Source organism: Cheilinus undulatus, linkage group 10 (genome assembly GCF_018320785.1).
Source record: "Cheilinus undulatus linkage group 10, ASM1832078v1, whole genome shotgun sequence".
NCBI lineage: Eukaryota > Metazoa > Chordata > Actinopteri > Labriformes > Labridae > Cheilinus > Cheilinus undulatus.
The window spans coordinates 3,033,753-3,058,937 of record NC_054874.1 but is presented as its reverse complement, the minus strand read 5'-3'; the positions used below and the strand labels follow the sequence as shown (position 1 = coordinate 3,058,937).

General features: G+C 41.3%; 1 protein-coding gene across 4 annotated transcripts in view; it reads left to right on the top strand.

Annotated features, from left to right (window-relative positions):
- LOC121515928 (ecto-NOX disulfide-thiol exchanger 2-like) overlaps nucleotides 1–25,185 on the top strand; it is a 149,948-nt gene that overhangs the window by 101,081 nt on the left and 23,682 nt on the right. For 3 of the 4 annotated variants that reach the window (XM_041796882.1, XM_041796881.1, XM_041796879.1), the window contains 5 exons: nucleotides 151–306; nucleotides 6,997–7,206; nucleotides 12,515–12,748; nucleotides 15,199–15,411; nucleotides 22,904–23,010. In XM_041796882.1, coding sequence (XP_041652816.1) covers nucleotides 151–306; nucleotides 6,997–7,206; nucleotides 12,515–12,748; nucleotides 15,199–15,411; nucleotides 22,904–23,010 — 920 coding nt within the window. The remainder of the gene's footprint in view (nucleotides 1–150; nucleotides 307–6,996; nucleotides 7,207–12,514; nucleotides 12,749–15,198; nucleotides 15,412–22,903; nucleotides 23,011–25,185) is intronic. The other variant, XM_041796880.1, reaches the window with a different exon arrangement.

The following is a 25,185-nucleotide window of genomic DNA, read 5'->3' as shown; positions in this document are numbered from 1 at the left end:
CTGGTGTTGACAGAGGACTCAGTGAATATGGAAACAGTAAAATAGTTCTTAAAAGATTAAGTGAAGGAAACGAGTCTTTACTGTGGAGGTGTGACTTCTGCTGCAGGAAGGTTAAGTGTGATTTCATTCATATTTCTCTCCTTCCTCCAGATTTTGACCCCAACCTGAGTATGATGACTGGGATTACCCCTCTGAATCCCCTGATGCCCGGCCTCAGTATGGTACCAGCTCCCCTCTCCCAGGACGTCCCACTTGTGAAGGAGATCATCCACTGCAAGAGCTGCACGCTGTTTCCACCAAACCCTAGTAAGTTCAAACAGCATGTTAGTCCCGCAACAGTCTCTGTCTTAGTAAACGGCAAAAAGCCGTTTGTCATAAAGAAACTAGACAGCTGCACAGAGGTAATTCAAACATTCTTTTCCATGGAGAGGCCCAAAAACAAGTTATGGCATCTGCTGGTGCAACCTAATATCTCTACTTCACACATTGCTAAATGAAGCTCAGCGTTAGTTCATGAAGGACACAGTAGTCATATGATCAGCTGATGGCCAGCTGATCCCAGTTATCACTTCCCAGCTCCCACAGCCAATCACAGCTCTTTCTCTCAACACAGGCCATTTAAATATGACGTACTTCTAACTAATGCCTGTTTGTATTAGTGATGCATCACGCTGCTGCTGCTGGCAAAGCTTCACCTCCTCCACCCCAGCCTCCTCCTTTATAGCATAAAGCTGTTGCACCCTCATATTGAGATTCATGCTACTATGGTTAGTCCATGTCTATGTGTTCCTGTAAAGCGTCCTTGGGTTTCTTGAAAGGCGCTATATAAATTAAAGATATTATTATCATTATTATTATTATTATTATTATTATTATTATTATTATTATGGGTTAATTGCTTTTGAAATAATGTTATTGTATTCATTGTGCTCTGTCATTAATGTATCTAACAGTATGGTGGTTTCTTGCCTGGAAAGTCAAAGCATGCTGTTTGACTAACCCAGGGAGCATCTTTAGAGCAGAGCCTTCACCGCCAAGTAAAACTGTAGATCCATTTTGCAGTAAAATGTATGACAGGAGTGTAAAAAAATATATAATGTTCTATATATTACAGTTTCATATATCTAAAGTTATTTTTTTATTTTTGAACAAATTTATTAGACCACCCTAACCAAAGTCAGGTTTATGCCACAGCTGCCACAGGAGGTAGAAAGGTTTGCTTCCCTGTTCTTTTTCGTCCTTTATCGCAAGGAGGGAAAAGTAATTCTAGTGTTTTTAAGACAGAGAGCTCACGCTCGAGTGCTGTGTTTCTGCAGAGGTTGTGCTCTCTCCCAGGATGCAGACGTGCTTTTTGCTACGCTTTCTTCTTCTCCTCTTTTCATGATAGTTGCACGTTCCACCTTCAGTGCAACTGACATAAAAAAAGAGAAGAAGAAAGTGGCACTGTGGCGTTAGCGGAGAGCTCTAGGCTCCACGAAGTCTCTTTAGAAAGTAACACATTGCAACGCGACTTACTGAATGTAATATATTACCATCTGTTTTCTGTGTAACGCGTTATATTACTCGTTACTGTATAAATGTAATATATTACTGTAACGCGTTACTTTTGCAACGCATTACACCCAACACTGGTATTGAATGACATAGTGACTTGCCTCTGGCAACATGGCAGCGACGTCGGCGTCCGGCCAGCCAGCCAATCTCCCGTTGCATGTTGCAACATTGTTATGTCTTTGCTCAGTGATCCGTGAATTTGGATCATTCATCGATTCATTAAAATAAATGTAATGTTCTCACTGTGCTCATTAACCTAAAAACTGGTGTATTTTTCATCTACTTGTATTTTCTTATGTGGCGGACTTGCCTACATTAATATGGCGGCAACACGCAGAGAAAACAACAAAGAAGATTTCTGAATTCTGGTATTATTAGATGAGATATGGTGGCGATTGAATTGAAGGTCCTCAGCTGCATCCAGGTACTCTTGGAAAAAAAAAGCCAGAAAGTTACAAAAAGGATTTAAAGTGGAGAAAACAGGAGGAAAAAGTGGCAGAAAGTGTCTTAAATAAGTGGCAAAAATGGGCGTGAAATTGGATTTTAAAAGTAGTAAAATTGGTTTAAAGGTAGCGTGAGTCAAAAGTGTGTAAGATTGATGAAACACGGCGAGAAAGTGGCAAAATTGGACATATTAAAGTGGGACAAATAAAAAGTTTCAACATCAGAACCCAATAAAAGTCTGACACTCTTTTCAAAATAAAGAACCTGTTAGCCATGACGGATGCTAGCACCGATGCTACTGATCCAACACACATGCATTGATACTTCAAATTATCAAATCTGAGCTGAGGAGGGCCCATTCTCTGGGTTTGTCAGGGTCCTGACCACTTTGTGGGCCGGCCTGCAGGCTGACCAATCAGCATGATTAAAGGGGGGGCCAAGGCGGGTTTAGAGCTGTTTTTGCATCTTCTCCCCACTGTCCTTGGCATGAGTTTTATCCACCAACAAGCCTCCACGGTCATAAACTATGACAGCAACTGTTTGCTGAGAGCTGTGCATGTCTACTACCTCGTTTTGTCTTGTCCCTCTGATTGGATAAACCTTGTCTGTCACATTCATGACTGGCCAATCACCTTCCAAGCATTTTTGGAAAAGTCCTGCCCTTCCCAAACACTTTAAATGGGAGGTTTTCCATATGAATGCAAAATTTATCCATGCATGCAGATGCAATGTAGAATTGGACCCTAACTGATCAACAGTACTACTAAATTCACCTGTACAAAGTTTTTCATCAGAGCTCTGAGGGTTTAGTTTCTCCTCAGATGGGTTCCAGGATCTCTACAAAGAGAGCTGATCCATGGCGGATATTATAAACCCTTTATTTGATGTTTTGTTTGTTTCATCCCTCTGAAAACCCTGAGATGATGCTTTTTTATTAACGTCAGACCAAAGAGTTTTATTAACATGTTCTGCCTTTGAGCTGCAATATGAGAACTGTCCATCAAAAACATCTGAGCCAAGAGTTTATCGTCTGTATTTTTCCTACTTTTGTTTCTCTGTCCTCTTCCTGTCCAACACTGACCCGCTTTTAATCACCACGCTGACATCTCCACAGAAAGGAGAAGTTATTTTGTGCCATCTGAGTGTGGGTGTGCTGCACACGCTGTTTATATTTATCCCTACTCCAACATCCAATTATCCTAGTGAGACGAGTTCATGGGGGGCGCTTTGAATGATCCCACCTTTGCTTTTGCAGAGTTTCTGCCTGGGGACTTTCTCACACATAACTCACATGTCGTCGTCGTCAGGCTGGAATGAAACAAAAGACTCTGATTCTCAGCATGCGGGAGTTTGATACGTTAACAAAACAGAACTCTAAGACAAATACAATCTTTCTACAACGCCTGCTCTGAAGTTTTTCTTGTAAGACTGTGCTTTTCCCTTTGGCTCAATGTGAACCGTCACTGTCATGACAGGCTGCAGAGGGAAAGCTGATTAAAAGTTGAACTTCTTCTGGAAAATCTCTCTAACTCAGCGTCAGTAGAGAGGAGTAAACTTGGTACTCCGTGTGCATATAAACCCCGAGGCTGAGCGAGGGATCAGCTTGTCAAGATTTTACCCTCCAACTTTAGAGACGAGCACAGCCATAACTTCTCCTGTCTCTGCGTGGCTCTGTGAAGCATACTGAAAAATTCTCCTCCATGTTTAATACCTTCTCTAAGATTATATGTAATTACTTCTTCCATGATGCATGGGCAATCCTTTTGCAACTCTACTGTGTAGTACTTTCCACTCATTCCTATCTCTATCTCTGCTACTCTTTCTGATCCCATCTCTGCCTGATCTCTCTCTGCCTGTCATCTTTTTTTAGTGTCGCCAAAGTTTAATCTCTAAAACAGGTATTTTGAAAAAGCAGAAATCTGAGCAAAACTGCCGTGGCTTGATTCTCCTCAGGAAAGTCAAATAACTCCACAAGCTCCCTCTCTATGTCACACACTTAAGCCGCTGAACCCTGGGGGGGGTTCTGTTGGATGAAGCAGCTCCAGGGAGCGTCTTTGAAGGCAAATTTGTCCTATGTGAGGGAATACAAGCAAACGAAGGACTCTGGTTTACAGAGAGACCCACCTTTACATTATAACCACATCTCTGCTTTTTAACATGAATGCAGCTCTGCCGTCCTCACTGGGCCTCGATCACCCATGCATGTGTGCTGTAGTCGGTTATGGCTGCAACTAAGAAGTGTGGGCCTCATTTACCAATCTCTAAGAATTTTTTTAAAATTTGTATTTAAAGTTTAAGCTGATCAGTGCCAGGTGCTCGTTAGCTGGAAGTGCATGAACATTTCTCTGAATTTGCAGAGATGAATGCCCCTTTTATGCCCATATAAGGGCATGAGACTGCAGGGAAGTGTGCAAACACAGCATCAGAATCAAGCTTTATTGCCAAGTACATCTTCACATACAAGGAGTTTGACCTGCTGTTAGGTGCAAAACAAACAACAGAAGTAGAAGAAGTAAAATAAACTTAGCACAAAAAGTGAGGAAATTTGTGTTTGGTAGATTATTGCTTTGCTGTAAAAATTCCCCTTGGTGCTTTTAAATGGTCCCACATTTGTAAGGAGCATGCATTTGTGGAGCAGAAATGAGTATGTGGGTTGCACGCATGAAAAATTGTCAAATCTTATGTATTAAGAATGGTTAAATTTGGCAAAAATGGCCAGACAAAGTGGTCTAAAGGGGTTATACGTGGCAAAACATTAGTGTTAAAGGAAAAAAGGGGGCAAGAAGTAGATAAAAATGGTAAAAAGTGGCAAAAATGGTAAAAAGAGGCAAAAATGGCCAAACAACATGGTGTAAAGGGGTCAAATGGGGGCAAGACATTAGTATTAAAGAAAAAAGGGGCCAGAAGTTTATAAAAAATGGTTAAAAGTGGCAAAAATGGCCAGACAAGGTGGTGTAAAGGGGTTAAATGGGGCGAAACATTAGTATTAAAGGAAAAAGGGGGTAAAATGTATATAAAACAATGATTAAAAGTGGCAAAAATGGTGAAAAAGTAATGAAAATAGCAAAAATAGACAGAAAGTGGAAAAACTGGATAAAAGAGGGGCACAAAAGGGATAAGACAGGCAAGAAAAATGGTTTAAAGGAGTTTAAGAATGGAGATAATTTGGGTCAAAGAGGCAACAAAGGACAAAAAGTGTTAAAAATGGGTTAAAAGTGGCAAAATGGTGCAAAATTAACCTATGGCAAAGAAGTGAAAAGGCAGGAAAGTTGGTTGAAGAGTGATATAATAGCAAAAAGTGGTAAAAATGTGTTAAAAGTGAAAAAAAAAGCTGAAGCAGTGAAGTAGTGAAAAGTGTAGTATTCCTTTTGGGCAGCGGAGGAATGCAGGACCTGGACCGCCTGAGTTTGGACACCTGTCAGTCAGTCAGGAGCAGCAGCAGCAGAGATCGCAGGGCTTATCCAGCAGACAGAAAGCATCCTCAGCACAGCACTGATTAGCTGTTGGCTCCTCGTAGACCCGACTAATCACATTCATCATGGATGAGAAGTCTGATCTATCGGAGATTAGATCAACACTCATCTGTGTAGGAGAGCTTTCTGCAGCTTCCACATGAGAGGATTTACAATTACATTGTAGCCTGAAGGATTTATTTGTCATGCATGAAACGGTTTGATATGGACATTTATGGAACATAGAACGATCTGAGCTGATTGCTTTGAGTTGTCATTATTCATGCTTTAGGTTTTGTTATTTTCAGCATCAAGCTCCACATTGTGCTGTTTTTTTATAACATGTAGGTTCTCAGCAGGATTACAGAGTCAGAGCATGGACTCACTTCATCACAATGGGGTCTTCCTTTCTCTGACTCTTTTTGCTTCATGTTCCAGTCGATGAACGTTGTAGGTTTACTTTTTAATCTATAAATGTTGAAGAGATTGACTTAAATTATATGGACAAAAATATTCAGGCATCTGACACCAGCAGGGACTGCAATGACATTGCATTCAAATCCATGTACTTTACTATGAAGTTGTCCCCCTTTTGCAGCTCTTACAGCCTCCACTCTTCTTGAAAGGCTTTACACAAGATTTTGCAGTGTTTCTGTCCATTCATTCTGTAGAGCTTTTATGAGGTCAGGCACTGATGTTGGACCAGAAGGCCTGGCTCAGATCTCCGCTCCAGTTCATCCCAAAGGTGCTGGATGTGGTTGAAGTTAGGGCATTGAACGGGCCAGTCAAGTTCTTCCACACCAAACTCATCCAACCATGTCTTTCTAGTCCTTCTTTGTGCACTGGAACACAGTTATGTTAGAAAAGGGCCTTCCTCGAACTGTTACCACACAGTTGGAAGCATAGCATTTTCCAAAATGTCTTGACATGCTTAGGCAGTAAGAGTGGCCTTCACTGGAGATAAGAGGTAGAGCCCAGACCCTGAAAACTAGCCCCATATCCTCGCTTTAAGTCTCTGAGCTCTTCAGGATGACCCTTTAAGGATCACAAATGTTTGCAAATAGGGAGTGCATGGACTGTCTTCACCTGTGGCAACAAGTCTGATTGAAACACCTGAGTTCAGTAACAGATGTGGCCAAAAACTTTTGTCCATAAAGTGTAGTTGGTAAGTGGAATATAGAACACAATCAGACTGTAATTATTCCTCCAATCTGAATTGTTGCTTCATATATTTTGGCATTTGCAGATGTATTTAATCAAATCTAGCTACCTCTTTTATTTCCTAAGGGGAATATTGTTCTTCTTTGGTTCTTTGTTATTAACTGTGCATGAAAGGATAAACTTAGTGATTAAAAACAGACAGAATATCAAACCTGCACTTCAAGTCTGCAGACTTATTGAAGCATCAGTTTTGATAAACCCACACAGACCTGATTATATTTGTTCTCCATTTCTATGTAAAACTTTCAGTTTTGGGGACAGGTGACTCATCACATTAATATTTCAATTCTAAGTATTTTCCCTCCCTGTTTCCCTCTTTTTCAAGCAGATCTTCCTCCTCCAGCCATGAGAGATCGACCTCCAGGGTGTAAGACGGTGTTTGTCGGGGGTCTGCCAGAAAACGCCACGGAGCAGCTCATCATGGAGGTCTTTGGACAGTGTGGAGATATTACAGCCATACGGAAGAGCAAGAAAAACTTCTGCCACATCAGATTTGCTGAAGAGTTCACTGTGGACAAAGCTCTCTTTCTATCAGGTAGTTTCATCAACATCACTCTCAGTGATTCTGGGTGAAGTTTAAACATGTTGGCCTTTTCAAAAATAAGCCTATAAGTCACAGGGAGGTTGGAGATGTACTTGCTGTTGAACCTCACGTAAAACCAGTTAGACCCAGTTAAGATCCAAGCTGGAATTGGAATTGAACCTAATATCATTAATTTATTCATGGTACTTTTATTTCTTAAAGGTGCAGTGTGTAGAAGTTGGCAGCGTTTCGCTGAACAGAAACGGTAAATGGGATAAAATGTGTATATATTTATGTGAAGTATGTTGAAATAAGTGTACGATCAACCCCTTAAAACTTTTGTTTTCCTTTTACAAAATAAGAAAAAAGCTTTTTAAATTTACATTACCGCAGGTCGCGCTCACAGAGGCTCAAATAACGAACCGCCATGTTGTCTACGGCAATGTTTTGGGGACAGAAAGAGCGAAACGCGATTTTAAATACGAACCTGCACGCCGGTCCTGAAATCTACCTGGAAGGCAGGCAGAGAAGAAGACTGACCTATAACCTATAAAATAATGGTTACAGACATGAATGAATAAACCTCACCTCGTCACTGCTGTAAATGATGTCCAGCTCACGATCCTTTTTGGTCTTCACAGGCTCTCGTCACTTAGTGATGTGATGTTTTGGTAACAGATCGGCTCATTCTAAAATCTGAACGCTAGATGTCGCTAAAATTCCAATTTCTGCACACTGCACCTTTAAGCTGACACGCCAGATGGATGTGTTTCACACATCCATCTGGGAAAGCTTCAATAGGAAATGTCTGGGAAAAGGCAGAGCCTTTGAAAAAAACCTCGAGTGTGATTGGATGAACGCTCTGTCTGTCACATCTCTACGGGCCAATCAGAGCAACAAAACACGTGACGTAGCTGCTATCAGGCTGCGCGTGTGCAGCTACCGATGAATAACACAAACATGGCGACTATAGACATGTACGTACTCGACTTTTGTTGTTTTTGAAAGAAAACAACTCACTGCTGTTCTTTTAATGAAGAAATGTCGCCAAGTTCTGATAAAACTGGCGCTTTAGCAGCATCCACGTTAATGTCTTCCGCCATAATTGCACCGGCCTCTTGTCTCTGCTTGCTTACGTCACGACTCTGCCGAGCCTGAAAGGCCTGTCCCTCGTCACTGATTGGTCCTGTCACTTTCTAAACGGGCCCAAACGGTTCAGACGGGAGCTTTGCAAGATGGTTTTGCCAGTGAGAAACAAGGAAACAGGCGTATCCATCTGCTTTGCAAGGTTGTTTGTTTCTATGAAAGGAATACAGACGAAAGACATTTAGTGAGGGAAATTCAGTTTTACTTTTAAATGACTTCTTTTTACTGCAGCTTCTCAAATATAGTCTCTAATTTGTTGTTTTATTCCCACTATTGAATACATATCTAACCTGGCAGATTCAGTAGCATTCCTAGCAGTATTTAGTGTTTGTGGATGTACAAGCGTGTTTGTGTGAGGGCTAGTTTGAATAAGGAAACCTATAAATAAGTCCACCTCTGCTGTGACAGTAGGAATGTTTACATGGACCACTTGTAATCAGAATAAATGCCTGATGGGAATGAAAATGCTTCATATACACGCTCCATTCGGAACGAAATCTTCTAATCCGGCGCATTCGGAATCAAATTTCATTCCAAACGAGAGGGGTGGATTATGTTGATCCTTATTCAGATCTGTGTCCATGGAAACACTTGATCTGATAACCTCACCCCGTTCGGAGTGTTTTTGTCTTACTGCACATGTCTGCCCCACATGACATGCTTCTTTATTCTCCCCCTCTGAATGGACTACAGCAGTATGAACCGCTGAGCTTGCTGCTTTAACAGGGGAAGCTCAAGAAACTTCAGATCTGTCTGAAGTGCACGATAAAGGTCTATTTCTGAGTAAAATAATGTAGAAATAAAGATAATACTAAGTGCAGACACAGGTGAGTATACGAACCATTATTTTCACACAGGGATGAGTTGAAAAGACGAGCGATCTGACGGTGTAAAGCAGGGTTTCTAACTTTTATCCCAAAATATTTCAAGATCAGAAAGCGGAAGGCCAGACATTGGATTTTTTCCACCCATTACACCATTAAAACGTCTTGGATGTTCGAAGATATAATCTAAACAAGACAGACATAAACACGCTGTCCTTGTATCACAAAGCAATTTTTTCACATTTTTAGACGTTTTAGGACCCACTGATGCTAAATTTACTGGACTGGAATCTTCATTGAAAATACAGGCTACATTCAACACGACTGTTTACGCTTTAAAACGACAACGTGTTGTCCACAATATCTGATCTCATCCTGAGATTATTTCACCTGACCTGGGATCAGTGCGCAGTATCCAGAGAGATGTTTCTTTTAAAACAAAACACCAAAAGTAGACAAATTAAATTAATCTCATTCAGTATTAAAAATCATGCAGTCTGTATCAGCCTATTTTTGGACAGCATGTTTGCAGAGCTGAGAGGGTGCGCTGCTGTGCGATGTTCCTCCCCGCTCCAAAGAGGGTTCAGTGTACCATGTTTAACTCATGTATTGCATCATACAGCTGTAGAAGAAGAATTTCTTCTTCTAAGGCAAATTGTCGGTACATTTAACCAGTGGGACGATGCATGTCAGAAAATTGGTATTCAGATCAGATTGAGATGCAAAACCATGCATGGCTGAACTACGTTGTATCTTCTAGCATCCATGTGTACAGAGACGTTTTAATCTCTGATCCTAATGAATTTAATCTGATCGTGAAAAAGATGCTCATGTAACCGCAGCTAGTGAGATGTGGAGCCAAGGCCCATATATGAGACAGATGACAGAGCTGTGTAGTTCTCCCATAAATAATACCCCACCCACACTAGTGTACTGTACATGCACTCCCTGTGCAAAACACAGCATCCTGTGACGCACACTACACAGCTCCAGAGATAACCTCACATGAAATATCGACATTTAGTTTTTGATTTGGATCTGCAGACAAAGAGAAGCTCCTACTCGTTCCTTTGGCTGTTTTCACTGAGAACCAGGAGAGCTGGTCTCACACTGAACCATCATGTCCAACTAGAGCCAAACACTTACACTGAAGACTCTCTGGTATTATTTCAAACCTATTAAATCACAAAATATTGTGATTTCACTCCAGATCAACTACCAGCCATTAGAGTAAAGAGAGTGTGGTGAGAGGGGAGCCGTGAGGAGAAGAGGGACTAATGAGGGATATTGTGGACTGTTAGCTCCACTAGAGGTGTAATCGGCCTCTGGAAGTCTCTCTGGTGTATTGGCAAAATGATGCAGGCCTTCTGGACTCCATAAAACTCTACAGCTAGAGTGCATCCTCTTAATGAAGAAATCAAACAAGTAAAATAGGTTAGAACAGCGTTAAAGAGAGAGATGATCAGCTAGTAAAGCCTGAATAAAAATCTTGCCAAGTCATTTCTCTTCTGTCTGTGGCCTGAGGATAATTTAAGACACTTAACCACAGAAAAAACCCTAATATAATTACTTTATTAAGTTTTAATGTTGCTTTTGTTCACAAATCAAAACAAAGCCTCAAGGCGTGTTTGATTTGCATTTAAAAAATGCATTTGCTCCTCTCATGCAGCGTTTTGTTTTCATTAGTGGGAGAATGATCACTAAAAACTACTTCCTGGAAAGAGTGCATGTGCAGAATCAAAGATTTGTTCATCTAGAATAAAAGTGACTGAGATTTTCAGATGCACGGTTTCATTCCACATACTCAGTGTCCACAGAGTTGCATGCATGTCTTCATTTGCCCCAACCAAATAATTAATTAATTTGAAATATTTTTCCCCCAGAAAACCTTAAAAAAGGAAACTTTGAACTGAGAAATTATTCATGTCAAGTCACATTAATCAGTTTGTTTCCCACACTTGTACAGTATAGGCTTTAATTGGCCAATTTTCATCCATTTTTGCTGCTTTTAGCCCATTTTTGCAAAATTTTTTTTGCCCATATTTGCCACTTTCTTCTGCTTTTTGCTATTTTTTTCTCCTTCCTTTGCCGTTCTCTACCACTTTTCGCCCATATAAGCTGCCTTTAGCCATTAAATGCTACTTTTTCAAAGTTTTGCCACCCTTTTACAGCTTTCTGCCTATTTTTGCCACCTTTATGTTGCTTTCTTGTCCATTTTAGTCACTTTTAAGTGATATTTTGCTGTTTTTGCCACTTTTGATCATTTTTGCCCCCTGTAACTCAATTTTCCCACTTCTTACCCATATTTGCCTCTTTCTGCCCATTTTTCCTTCTTTGGCCCCCAATTTTTGCCCCTTTTCACCCATTCTGACCATGTTTATGATGCTGTTTGCCAATTTTAATCACCTTTCACTGATTTTTTGTTTCCTTTTTTGCTGCTTCTGACCATTTTTGCCACCTATAACTCAATTTTTTGTCAATTTTCACCCATTTTTACTTGTTTCTGCCTGTTTTTCCTACTTTTCTCTATATTTTTGCCCCTTTTCACCCATTTTTGCTACTTTTTTGCAACTTTAGCCCATTTTCCCACTTCATTTTGCCATTTTTTGCCTATTTTTGTCACTTTTTGCCCTGCTTTTTGCTATTTTTCCCCCTTTTTTGCCATTTCCTGCCACTTTTTCGCCCATATACACTGCTTTTTTCCATTAAATGCTCCTTTTTGTTAAGTTTTACTACCTTCATGCTGCCTCTTGCCCATTTTAATCAACTTTCACAGATTTTTTGCTGCATTTTTGCTGCTTTTGACCAATTTTGCCACCTGTAACTCGTTTTTTTGTCACTTCTCATCCATTTTTGCCTCTTTCTGCCTGTTTTTGCTACTTTTCCTCCATGTTTTTTCCCCCTTTTTTGCAGCTTTATGGCCATATTTGCCACCTTTACCTTATTTTTATGGCCATTTCAACCTTTTTAGCTGCTTTTCACCTCTTAGATTGTGGCTCTTGCGACAATATTTTTCAGCTATTTGGCTCTTTGGTTGAGCGGGGTTGAGTAACACTGATCTAGATGGAGGGCGAGACGAGTCCAGAGGGGTCTTGTACTGAGCTAAGAGGCTAGCTGAGCTTTTTAACATAAAAAACAACCCTCATTTTGTCACAAACATGCTCTTAAGAAACAGCGATGTACTTTAAACCAAATAAATTCTGTGGTATAATTAACTGAGCAATGAGGGAACAAGCCTGCGCTATGAAACAGCTCTTTAATGTAAGCTGCTGTAGCTAGCTCCCGTTTCCTTTCCTCTGTTGCTATCTGATACACATTTAACCCTTTTCAAACACTTTTCCCTCCTCCAGGTTATCGTATCCGGTTGGGCTCCAGCACAGACAAAAAAGACACGGGTCGCCTCCATGTGGACTTCGCCCAGGCCAGAGACGACCTCTATGAGTGGGAGTGTCGACAGCGTATGTTAGCCAGGGAGGAGAGACACAGACGAAAGATGGAGGAGGATCGACTCAGACCGCCGTCCCCTCCTCCCATCGTCCACTACTCCGAGCACGAGTGCAGCCAGCTGGGAGACAAGATCAAAGGTATGGAGGTCTTCAACACTGAACACTGATCATCAACTGGTGGCCCGAGGCCCCTATCAGGCCCCCCAAAAGCTTCTTATCCGGCCCCCAGAAGATCATTCAGAAAAGGAGGAAAAGATGTTGTGGTTTTAAGGGTATCTTTTGGCTTTAAATGTCTGCAGCTGTTCAACCCACCCCAAAAACAATTACATTAACCCCTTAAAGCCTGTTGTATCATATTTGATATACACTATTTTGATACCTCTATCTGATAAATATGATCATACAATCTGAAAAAATTATAAAAATGCCCTCAAGTGGATTATCAGTTACCAAAAACACCTACTGAATCAAAAGAGATACAAAAAATTGATATGTTAGATTTTATGGAAATTTTGATTTTTTTGGATTTCAGTAGACAGTGAAATAAACATTTAAGTTTCAAAAAATTTGAATTTTCTGGCTATAATTTGTGTTTTCAGGCTTTAATGGGTTAAAAAAGTTTAAGAATGACTTAACATTTGATCTGTTAGAAAAAAAAAAAAGAAAAAAATCAAGGTGCACCGGTGGTCGAGTGGTTGGGGCACGCGCCGTGTGTGCAGGTGACCCGGGTTCGGATCCGGCCTGTGGCGATGTTTCCTGCATGTCTCTCCCTGCTCTCTTCCCTGTTTCTGACTCTATCCACTGTCCTATCCAATAAAAGCAAAAAGGCCAAAAATAAATCTTTAAAAAAAAATAATAATAATCAATTGTCAGCCATTATTAGTTAAATGTTTAAAATATTTAGTTTAAAAACTGAGTGAAGACTGACGGAAAAGTTACAAAAATTGTGAAAAATGGTTAGTGACTGTCAAAAAAAGTGTGAAAATGTGCCAAAGTGGTTGTGGGGTGACACGAAGGGACAAAAATTGAAAGAAAAAGGGGTAAAAATAGGTCAAAATGTGGCAAAAATTTGTTAAAAAGGGGAAAAAACTTAGAAAAATTGGTTAGAAAGTGGCATAAATGGGATAAAACAAGCAGGAAAAGTGTTAAAAAGTTGTGTGAGAATGGCAAAACCTGGGTTAAAGAGGCCAAAAGGGACAAAAGTATCAAAATTGAGTTAAAAGTGGTAAAAATAGCCTGGCTATGTAGTGAAAGGGTGTTAAGGAGTCGCACACAGTTGCAATAATTGGCAGGAATGGGTGAGAAGTGGAAAAAATTATTTAAAAGTGGAAAAAGTGATCAGAAATGGTTTAAGAGTGAAAACATGTTGCAGAAATGGCGTAATAGAAATGAAAAGGGGTTGAAAAGTGTCAAAAATGAGTTAATATTTGTATTAAATCACAACAGGAGTGGGCCAATTCTCTGGGTTTGAAAGAAAACACAGATGCTAATGTAATAACATGTAAATCAGACCAAAAAGTTTTAGTTTTTGGTTAATTAGAAAGTCCGGCGCCCAGAACCTTTGTCTAGACTAAATTTCATCCTTGTGCAAATGGACCTGATGATCCCTGACATAGAAAATATACACAATAAAATATGTGCATGAACTGAAGGACCTAGACTCATGGAGCGGACAAGAGTCTCGTTAAATCATCCAAAAGAGATGAAAAGAAAGTTTAATTTGAACGGTTTTCTCGAACTACAAACAGATAAGGCTGGGGATGAAGTGAAACAGTGGTAGGTTTGTTTGTGTCTGTCTCTGCGATGGCAAGAGACTCTGAGAACAAGCAAAGCATTATGGGAATGGTCTTAAACTGCAGCTGGTAAAACTAACAAAGCTGTTGTCTGATGTTCTAACAGATCCAGGGATTTGTTTTCAAGGGTCATTACACAAAAGCTGTTAAACAGAGAGTATCCGTTTACTCCTCCCTCAGTGCCGCTCCCTCCCTCCCTTATCTCCCCTCTCTCTCTGCTCTCCTTTTTCTCCCCAACACTTACATTTCCTCTCCTCCACACTGCTTTTCCTGGCTGAATAAACTTGTTTCTCTGATGAGCAGTGACACCTCCAGGTTTCAGTCACGGGTGCCCGTTAGGAAAATGGCCGTGACTTTCTGCCTCTCCACCATCTGCTGGAGTCTCTCAGCTCTCTCTTTCTTGGCCTGAAAGTAAAGAATAAATACCGTTATGTTGAAGCCAAGGATTTGTTTCTAATTACTTTGGGCTGCTGTTGTGAAAACACACATGCAGACTATTTTCTGCTAATTTCAGTTCACTCATCCTCAAATCTTCACCCAGAGGGACAAGGGTTTAACCCTTTAAGTGATGTTATATTCTTTTGTTGTGCTGCATATTTATGATGGATGATATTGGATTTTTTTCTGATTCTGATACCAATGTATACACACTTAACACCAAAGAGAGGCCGAGTCAAGCACAGCTGAGTGAGGAACTAGACAGTCTGGTGTTTTTTTTTTGTGTCCTGGGACTATATGGGGATCTTTTCCAATGAACCTGACTTTTCCTTTCTTTGCACCACTCCTCTTGGTCAGACGACAGCAAGTTCCCCGAAGCGGTGCGCGTGCTCCTGACCTGGTTGGAACGAGGCGAAGTCAACCGCAGGAACGCCAACAACTTCTATTCCATGATCCAGTCGTCCAACGGCCACATCCGCCGGCTGACAAGTGAGAAGAGTCAACATGAGAAGGAGATGGAGGAGGCAAAAGAGAAATTCAAGAGCGCCCTGGCACGCATACTGGGTCAATGTGAGTTAAGTCTTAAAAATACAGATTATATTGCATGAACCATTAATATTTGTGTGCAAAAGCCAAGAAGGGGATGCAGCCTGTCTAAATCTACATCCACAGTAAGTGTTTGTACTTCAGTAAATGTGCAACAGGGGGATAGGAAGATCTTCAAGCTGAAAATAGGTAAGTGCATTATCATGCACAAAGCATGAAACCAGTGTTAGAACACTAAGGAATACATACAGTAGACATATTGATTTGTATAAGAGGCAGTCATGTTTCATTTTAGCTTGGGCCGCTAAAGGTACGTTTAGTTTTGCACTTCCAAGATTAATAATGTTAAATTTAGAAAGAAAAATGATGCGACCAATTGCAGGAGATTAATATTCCTTCAGATGAAGCTAGTAAGTAGCCCCAGATTCACAGCATGAAAAAACTGGAGCTCAGACATGTTCAGTCAATGCATGCTTCAGGTCAAAGATGAACATGCAGCTCCTGCCCACCTTCGTCAGCGCTTCTGCAGGTTTACACCACCGCCTTAGGCAGGCCGTCTCCACGTGTCCCACATGCATGTTAAACACAACATAAACATCCTTCAACACCATGGGATGATCCTGGTCTCCGCTCATTTTTATGGGTAAACAGGTAAATACAACATTTATAACATGGAGAAGACATGCATCCTCTGTACTTTCAGTCCATGCAAAGACTTCATGACTTTGCTTTCCTCTGGTTGTGTTGCTAATCATATGTATGACATTACAGGGAGGCTGGCCTCCTGTGTGGGGGTTTATTTCAGGGACAATTCTGTCCATGCAAATTAAACTCAGTCAGTCAACCCCTTTTTGGTGCCACCATCAGTCTGTCCCTGATGCTGTTAGACACTTTAAAGGTCAGTTTACCCATATCTAGAAGGATAATGTCTGCTTCCACTGTTTTGTGGATGATGTACAATCTAAATAACTGTCTTCAAGACATAGCCAGACAGAGGTCATTGTGTTTGCTCAGCATGGATAGATAGAAGCGAGCACCGTTGGCTAGGTATGCACCGAAACATTGGCATTGATGCTGTCCAGATCAGCTGAGGTTTGCAGCGTGCTGCGTCTCTGATTTGGTTGAAATTAGCCGCAAAATAGCTGTACACTTTAACTCTTTGGGCGGCAGAATTATTTCAATATATATAATACATATTCAATTCTGATATCAAGATTTCAAAAGGCTGTAGCTTGAACGTGGTTAGAGATAAAGGCATACTGTAAATAAAAACAATCTTCAGTATGACCCAAAATTTGTGATTGTAGTACATTCACTCATCTAATTTGCATATTCTGACATTTCCAGCCGGTCTCCATTGCCATTGGCTGTGCGTTTTCTCCCACAGCTTCTACTCTATGCTTCTACCACGTCTCTTCCTCCACAGTGTTTTTCATTCCCAATCTCCGGCACTAGTGGTGGTGTTTTGACCCCCCCCCCCCGATACCCCCAACGATACCCCACCACATCCCCACATCCCCCGAACCACAGTATTCACCAATTACTCCCACCCTGGCCACGGTGAGGCAAAGCATTGGCTTCACTGCTTGTGGACTGTCATGGCGACTCCCTGTCGGTGCCAACAGAGGCACTGTCAGTCTTACCCATGGTCTCACAGGACGACTGAACGTCATGTCAGAGGGTGGATATTTATAATTCTTTCCGGCATGGTGAGCATTCTCGCTACAATTCGCTGTCTTTCTCTCTGTTACGCTCTGACTCTTCTCCTCGACCGGGGGCATGCGTCTGTCAAACTCTATAAACTCCAAAATTTTGAATAGAAACACCCAAAAAATGCTGCTGGGATTGAAGTTACTCATGTCCGCCATCACCTGGTGTAAAGTGGTAACAACATTAGGCACCATATTTGCAGCTAGAGCCTGTTTGATTCAGCAGTGTTGCTTGTCCCAATTTTGCAACTTTGGCACTTAAAGAATTAAACATTCTCCCGTTGTCTACTTCTGCCAGCAGGCTTTGCGGATTCAGTCAGTAATGTTGCAATAAAGACTGCAGAAGGACATCTCAACCCAGTGGGTGCATTTTAAACATGATGCAAAAACTTTTTAAACAAAAATATGCTCGCCACTTATGCCACAGGCTACGATCTCCCTGCTTCAGCTACGCAGAGTTGGTCTGAAATCTTTATCACTGGATTCTGTCTTCAAGAGAAGTCAGCGCATCCGATTCATCAGCTGTTGATGTGATCCCCTCGATAAGATCCCTGAAATGTCTTTTTATGCACAGAGGCAGTGCAAAAACTACACTTAACTACTGATTAAAACAACTTTATTAGAGTCTGTTTGCCAAAGATGTGACCAAACAAAGAATGATCCTGGAACAAGGACCGCTGTTCTGATGAGAAATTTAAGCAAAGTGCACGATAGCAGCTTTGCATGCAACTGATTGGCATGCCAGCCACCACTGCTTCTCACATCCTGGATGAGGAGAGAAAAAGATGGAGCTGCAACAAGGCAGAGAGGCAAATCTTTGCAGAGGAAAGCATCCATATAAGTTTCATGGCCCCACTTCCTTTAAATTTGCACCCTCCAGTGACGAGTGTGGGTGTCAGTTTTTTGGATATTTTGAAATTCGATCAGCAGCTCTATTCTTTAGTCAAGTCAAGCTTCTTGCAACTAATCTCCCACTTGGAGAGGGTAACATGCACTCATAAAATCTCACTTGACTACTGCATCTCTCTGTCTGTGAGCTCAAACCATTTATCCATCCAGCAACTGCAGCTACTTCAAAATGTGGCTGCCTGCATCCTAATAGGCACACCACATTACCTCTGAGTTGCTCTACTTCCACTGGCTTCCTGTTCACTGAGTGATCAATTAAGAGTTTTATTGTTAGCTTTAAAGCTTTTCATAGAATAGTGCCACTTTTTTTATTCATGTCCATGCTCCAGCAGCAGAGCACTGAGGTCTGCCAACCAGCTGCTGCTGAAATGTGTCCAAAATAAGGCTCAAAACCAGGAGGGATTGAAGTTTCGCAATAGCTGCTCTGAACCTGTGGAGCTTCTTACTCCTCCATGTAAGATCTTCCGTCTCTACTGAACATTTGAGAGAATTTAAGATGAGAATGTTGTCTCACCTGGACGTCAAATACCGTGCTTTTACATACATATATTGATAGATGGACAGACTTGCATTGAAGCTCAGAGGCCCGAAGGTCTGTCTGTGCCCTCTCCTCTCTGAGTCCTCCATCGATCTGCTCCATCACATTACAGGATGCTGGGAAGGAGCAATCGATCCCTGAGCTGTTCAGCACCGTGCAAACACACACACACTTTGCTAGTTTTCATTTGCACCTCTAGGGTACACAGACCACCCAAACCGTCCTCTATGACCACCCACATGTCAGCAGAGAGAGAGATATGATACAGGAATGACGATCAGTGCAGTGCAGCTGACGGGCTACAGCAGTCATCATGCACATCACATACAGGAAGTTAAAACATGAGTTTAAATACTATTAAGATCCAGAGACTCTCAGCTGCAGCTCCTGATCTTGGGATCTTAAAGCTGTTCAATTGTGGAAAAAATTATTAATTCAGGAAGTAAATCAGGGACACTGCTGCTTCTAACAAGGTGTCCTTGGACAGTTTTCCCTCTGCTGCTGTGGAGCTGCACAGCGGTCAACAGTGACAAACTTCAAGTAGGTTATTTTTGGAAACTGCCAGTTGCTTAGCAAATTTTTTTGTTCAACAAATATTAAGCAAGACAAGGATGCAGCTGTGCTGGCAGCTCTGTGAGCCTGCACTGACTGTACTCACACGAAGTCCGCATATTAATGAGCTTCTACAAGTAGAGTTCAGACACAGAGGGATGCAATGCAAAGCGTCTGCTACATGACATTGTAACAGTTAGTTTAGCAGATGATTAGTGATGAACTACAGCAATGAAAGGAGTACAGAGGAAATACAATTTAAAGGATGTTCTAGATCAGTGGCTCTCAAACCAGTGTGCCTCAAGGCAAGTCTAGGTGTGCCGTGGGAATTTGTATCATACGTTATTCCTACAACTTTATGTCAGGTACTATAACCAGGCCTGCCCACAGATCTGAGTGGACCCTGAAAAACCCCAGAGAATGGGACCACCCCAGCTGGGATTTATAGATGATATCAGTGCCTGTGTGTTGGATCAGTAGCACTGGTGCTAGCATCCTGGCTAACAGTTACCTCATTAAGAGCTGAAAAGCATGGCAAGCTATTATTGGGTTGAAATTGGTGTTTAAAATTATTAATTAATGCTATTTTTAACCAAGTTAACCAATTTTTTACCCATTTTGGCCACTTCTTTTGACAACTTAAACCATGTTGCTGCTTTTTTTAGCATTTTTGCCACTTCTTATTGCTACTTTTGACCCATTTCTGCCACTTTTTTGGAACTTATTGCCACATTTAACCCATTTTTGCTACCTTTTTGCCACTTTTCACACAATTTAGCTATTGTTTGGCCATTTTTAGCTATTTTTCCCATCACCTTTAACCACTTTTTACCACCTTTTAGCAACTCTAACCCTTTTTTGCCACTTTTCTGCCGCTTGTGATTTATTTTGCCACCCTTTTCACTCTTTAACCCGTTTATGCCACCTTCTTGCCAATTTTTCCCCGCTTTTGCCTCTGTTTGACCACTTTTCTGCCTTATTTTGGTTTTTTTAATCACTTCTAACCCATTTTACCACCTTTTTACAACATTTAATCCTTTTAGGCCACTTGTAACCCATTTCTGGCACTATTTCGAGACTTTCAACAAGTTTTTACCAATTTCAACCCATGGTTTGGCCACTTTTATTTTTACCAATTTTCACCCATTTCTGACTTTGTTTTGCCCCTTTTTGCCTAATTTTGCCATGTTTTTTTATCACTTTTAACCCATTTTTGCCCACTTTTGCCATCTCCATGATCCCCAGTTGGTTGGACCCCAGAAAGCTCTCCCCTTTATCTGCCCTTATAGTCCACCTTGGCTGTAACATTATTTAAAAAGTCTGTTTGGATCGATATAAATATGGTGTGCCTGGAGATTTTGGCTTAACCTTTGGTGTGCCTTGGGGGAAAAAAGTTTGAAAACCACTGTTCTAGATTGAAAGTTATCTTGTGTATACTGATCCTCCTCACAACAAATTTTTTGGCAGTCTGTTCCATCTTTATTTAGGTGGCTTTCACACTAGGGGCCTGGTCCAGATCCAAGTGCACTAGAGACCAAATCATCAGAATCCAGTCAATAAGCGGTCTGTTGTGACTCAGCTTACAGATGAACACAAGTTGGAGTCAGTAGAGGAGGCAATAAAAGTCTCCTGTCACCTCAAAAACTGCTGTATCTGCGCAGCGCGAGCCCATCTAATCCTCTGAGCTGTAGTAAATGTGCAGATATGAAGGGTGACGGCTCACAAACATGAGCCAGATTCATTCTCCTAAGTCCGTTATACATTTTGTCCAAGTTTTACGACAGTCTGTCCAGCAGATGTTCCGACGTTTTGGTCGTTTGCAGAGCACCAATCATACACAAGGTACTCAGCATCTTCTGCCTGACACAGTCGTCTTTTTAATGCACAACTCTCACACCGCTTTAAACCCGCTAAAATGACCGTCAGTCCTCAAGAATATTGTCTGTTCAGACTATTTGCTTTAGATAGTAATATGTGACCAATAACCTGGCAGCAAAACACATTAACCAGAAACCCAGTCTCAAGTATGCTTAAGACGGGACTGAGGAAACATTTTCCTGCTTGAATCTGATTCAAAACAGAGGCAGTAGCGACCAAGCTGAGAGTAAACCCGAGTAAAATTTACCCTGTTATTACAGCCTGTTAGACGTGTACCTTAGAAAAGACTGTGCAAAGACTTGTCTGTATATGACTTGTTTATTCAAACATGAAAATGATGAACTGATCTTTACACACAAGCTCAATATGTGCCTTAGCTTCTCAGTAGCTCCCAGTTAGCATACTAGCCTCTACTATGACTTAGCAGCTAACAACAGCCAAATATCATCCTTCACTGGAAACACCAATGAATCATCCAGAAAACTAAGCAGTGCTCCTTTTATTATAAACACATTAAAACTCTGCATTACAAATAAAAATTGAGTCTTATTATCAGTTGTTCCATATTAGTCTTCATAGACTGATGATCTCAACTGTAACCTTTGCTAAAACAGTAAATCCAACTATTAGGGTTATTTGGACTAGTCTCGAAAAAAGACCAAAGTGTCCACTGTTGATAGTGCAGTATCGTCGTCCTGACATCGATGGCTCTTCTCACACCGCTGCTGCCGATTATCGAGGATGCCGTGAGCATGAACGCCCCGCTACAGGGAAGTGAGATGGTGCTCTTGCTATCAGTTCCAAGCAGTCCATGCTATTGTGCACGATGGGATTCAGTCTTGAGCTGCTCTGTGCTCTCCTGCCATTGTCTCAGTGGCTGAATCGGTGTTTATACCACTCAGCTAACTCAAAATCCTTCCATGCCGCTGATTTAATTTGACCTTTTTTTAACCAGGAAAACCTCATTTTCACAGAGTTTTTAGCGGCTCAAGATTCCTCCGGAGACAGGCCTTGTTTGACACCCTCTGCATTGATTTGATCAATATTCACATACCTAAATTAGCCATGCGCTTGCTGACTGAGCAGATAAACAACCCAGAACCTCAGGAAAAGTAGCTCTTAGTAAAATTACTTTGAGTTTAAATTTAACGATTTTTTGCAACATATTTTCTATGTAACACAATATATAATATGTTCCTATTCACTGTTTACTTACCTGGTAATTGGTACGTTTGTCAGCCGGACATTTCAACGGTTGATGTTTTTATCTGCTGGATTTTCACCAGCGCAAACTGGTCAAATGCCGGCTAACGGAAACCCAGGGGTGTGTTTGTCTTAAATTGAGTAGTGGTCAAGTTAAATCTGCAAATTAACCTGTTTCATACAGGCTCGAGTCTGGTGTGTTAAGCTGATCCTGCAGTATAAATACCAACACACCTGCCTGCAGGCGCACCTGGCTCTGAAAAGGGATGGAAGCTGGCATTTAATCCCATCAGTCGTCCATGTATAATCCAAACCCTTTGTGCTCTGAGCCTGGCTTTGTGTTCAGATTTAGCCAGGATGGTTTGAGTCATGTGGTTTGGATAGCTCGCTGTCAAAAGAGGGCCAGAAGAGTAAAAGGGCTTCAGTCTGTACAAACTAATATATAAATAATGAAGGCTGGAAAATGTTTGATTGATTTTGAGTTTGTGTGTAAGATCTCTTCACCAAACATGTAAAAAGTGATGCTCTGGCATCAGCAGGTAAGTGGAACACATTTGCACACGTACATATAAACACATGCACACATGCACACACAGAGTTCTTAACACCTCTAGTTGACTCCACTTTCTCACTCCTCTGCTCCCTCCCATCTGCCCTCTGTCTCTCTCTCTCTCTCTCTCTCCGTCTCTCTGGATGGTCTCTCGCCCCTCCCTGCATCCCGCCACAGTTGAACAGATTGTGTCTGTATTCCAAGCTGCTTCCAAACAAAAGGCATGGGACCATTTCTCCAAAGCTCAGCGCAAGAACCTGGACATGTGGCGCAAGCAAGCCGAGGTTAGTCCGCTTTGATTTCATTCTGGTGTGAACATGAATCAATGTAATTTAGATTTTATCCCTTAATGTCCAGCACCTGTCCCTCTTCATGAGCCCTCTGAAGTATTTTTGGCTGAAAAGTGGCCATCATACAAGCCTAATGAGCAGACTTCACACTAAAATACTTAGCAGCAGTCAGGCTGAAGAACAGGTGTCGTCTCTCTCTGAAGAGTGTAAGATACAAACAGGTCCAAACCTCTGCTCCTCCTCCTCCTCTTCCTCCATCTCTGTGAAATGGAAACAAGCTGCTGGTGAGTGTTTCTTCTCTGAGGGTTTCCAGGATACAGGTAAATGTTTATTCCCCTCTTAACCAGCATTTTTAGATGGATGGTGGATATTTCTGAGGCATTAAAGTAGGCTAATTTTAAATCCTATAAGCAGTTATTTCCTCCTCTATCTGCTAACCTTTTTTATCTGCACCCCATGATTAGTTTTAATTAACATGGTGGTGGTTTGTTTATCATGGGGGTCTGGAGTGAGGGACAGTGCGGGGTCCTATGTACTGAATAAGATCAGATCTGATTGGTAAGTTTCTTTGTATTTCAGTGTCGAAGCAGCAGATTAAAGGCAGAAATTATAAAATAACCCCGACAGCCTCTTCCCAAGAAAAAAAGGTTGGGAACATGCTTTATGATGTTGATTTTTGTAACCAATGCCTGCATGCCGGGGTCTGTGACTTCACTAAAAACATTTTTGTAGCGCTGTCTCAGACCAACTCAGGCCTGAAGGGTTTCTTAGGAGTCTTATCATATTAGAGACAAACTCTTTAGTTTGTACACAACAGCAGCAAATATTAACCCTTTGGGGTCTGAGTCTATTTTGGCCGTTTTTGAGAACTTTTGATTTTGCCTTTATATATCCCACAAAAAAAGTTTTAACATACCCATGTTTGGTATCTTTATTTTCAGCACAACTTTCTCTATATGATCTGATAATTATTTTTTCACTTAAACCTACTTTATTATCATTTTGGGCCTAAAAATACACAAAAATCATCAAATTTGAATCCGTGGCTTTGTGTGGCTTTCAGGCTGGCTTCTGGTACCCAATGGCAACAGGAATGTGGTTGGCACCCCTCTTGGTGGGCACGCCTGTGCTGTCTACCCCACACAGCTGGGACACCAGTTTGGTTTGGAAGTCCTTGTGGGACATGGCCTTCACCTGATCTGAGGTGCTGATCACAGTGCAGGATTTAGGCATTAGTGGTGGCCGTGTCCAGTGGGTAGAATAGTACTGGAGCAGCTGGTCGGACAGGTCAACCCCACCTAGACCTGGGCCTCATCTGACTCCTCCTCCCATGCCCTCTCTGGATAGGCCTCTGTGTGGAGGGTCCATTTTCCTCATACCTGTATATGTGCATGGCAATAATGTTTAAAAAATTAAAGATTGTTCAGGTTAGTGTTCATATGCATATGTTGCATAGCAAAGAAAATGTGGGCACTCAAATTCTCATTCTCTGGCTCCCTACAACAATGTGAAAACCCAGTCTACAAAGGAAAACCTTACAAGTAATATCACAAGATGCAGAAGGTAACATATGTAAATAAACACTTGGAAAATCATCTTATCTGTCTCTTTGAAATGAGTATGAAAGTTTACTGATGTATGTTAGATAAAGTGGTAAACAACACAAAAAAAATTACGCACCTCTGAGCTTCTGTACACATAAACCTACCTAAACATGTAACATGCATATAAAACAGATTTACAAAATTTACAGTAGATCAATGAACAAAACAAAGCTATAAATATCCATGATAAATTTGCCTTACCTCTCGTGACCAGCGTCAAAGATGCGTCAGTAATCCACAGCACCACCCTTCTCTTCCTCTTTGGATGATGAAGATGAAACCGGCTCACCATCTGCATCTTCCTGTCAAAAAAACAACTGGAGGGCTTGATGGACATTCAGTGCACACCTCATTTTCTCCTCAAAATACTTGTCCTCTTGTTCTTCTGTTCTTTTCTCTTTCAAACACTCTTTCTTCTTCCTCGTAAACAATTCTGCTCTCCACTCGCTCCTGCCGCTGACTCCCGCGATTTACTTCGGTTCCGGTTTTGTAAAAGGACAAAAAATGACGAAGATATGGAAAGAAATGCAACACCTGTTTACCTCTGGATAGATATCTTTGTACT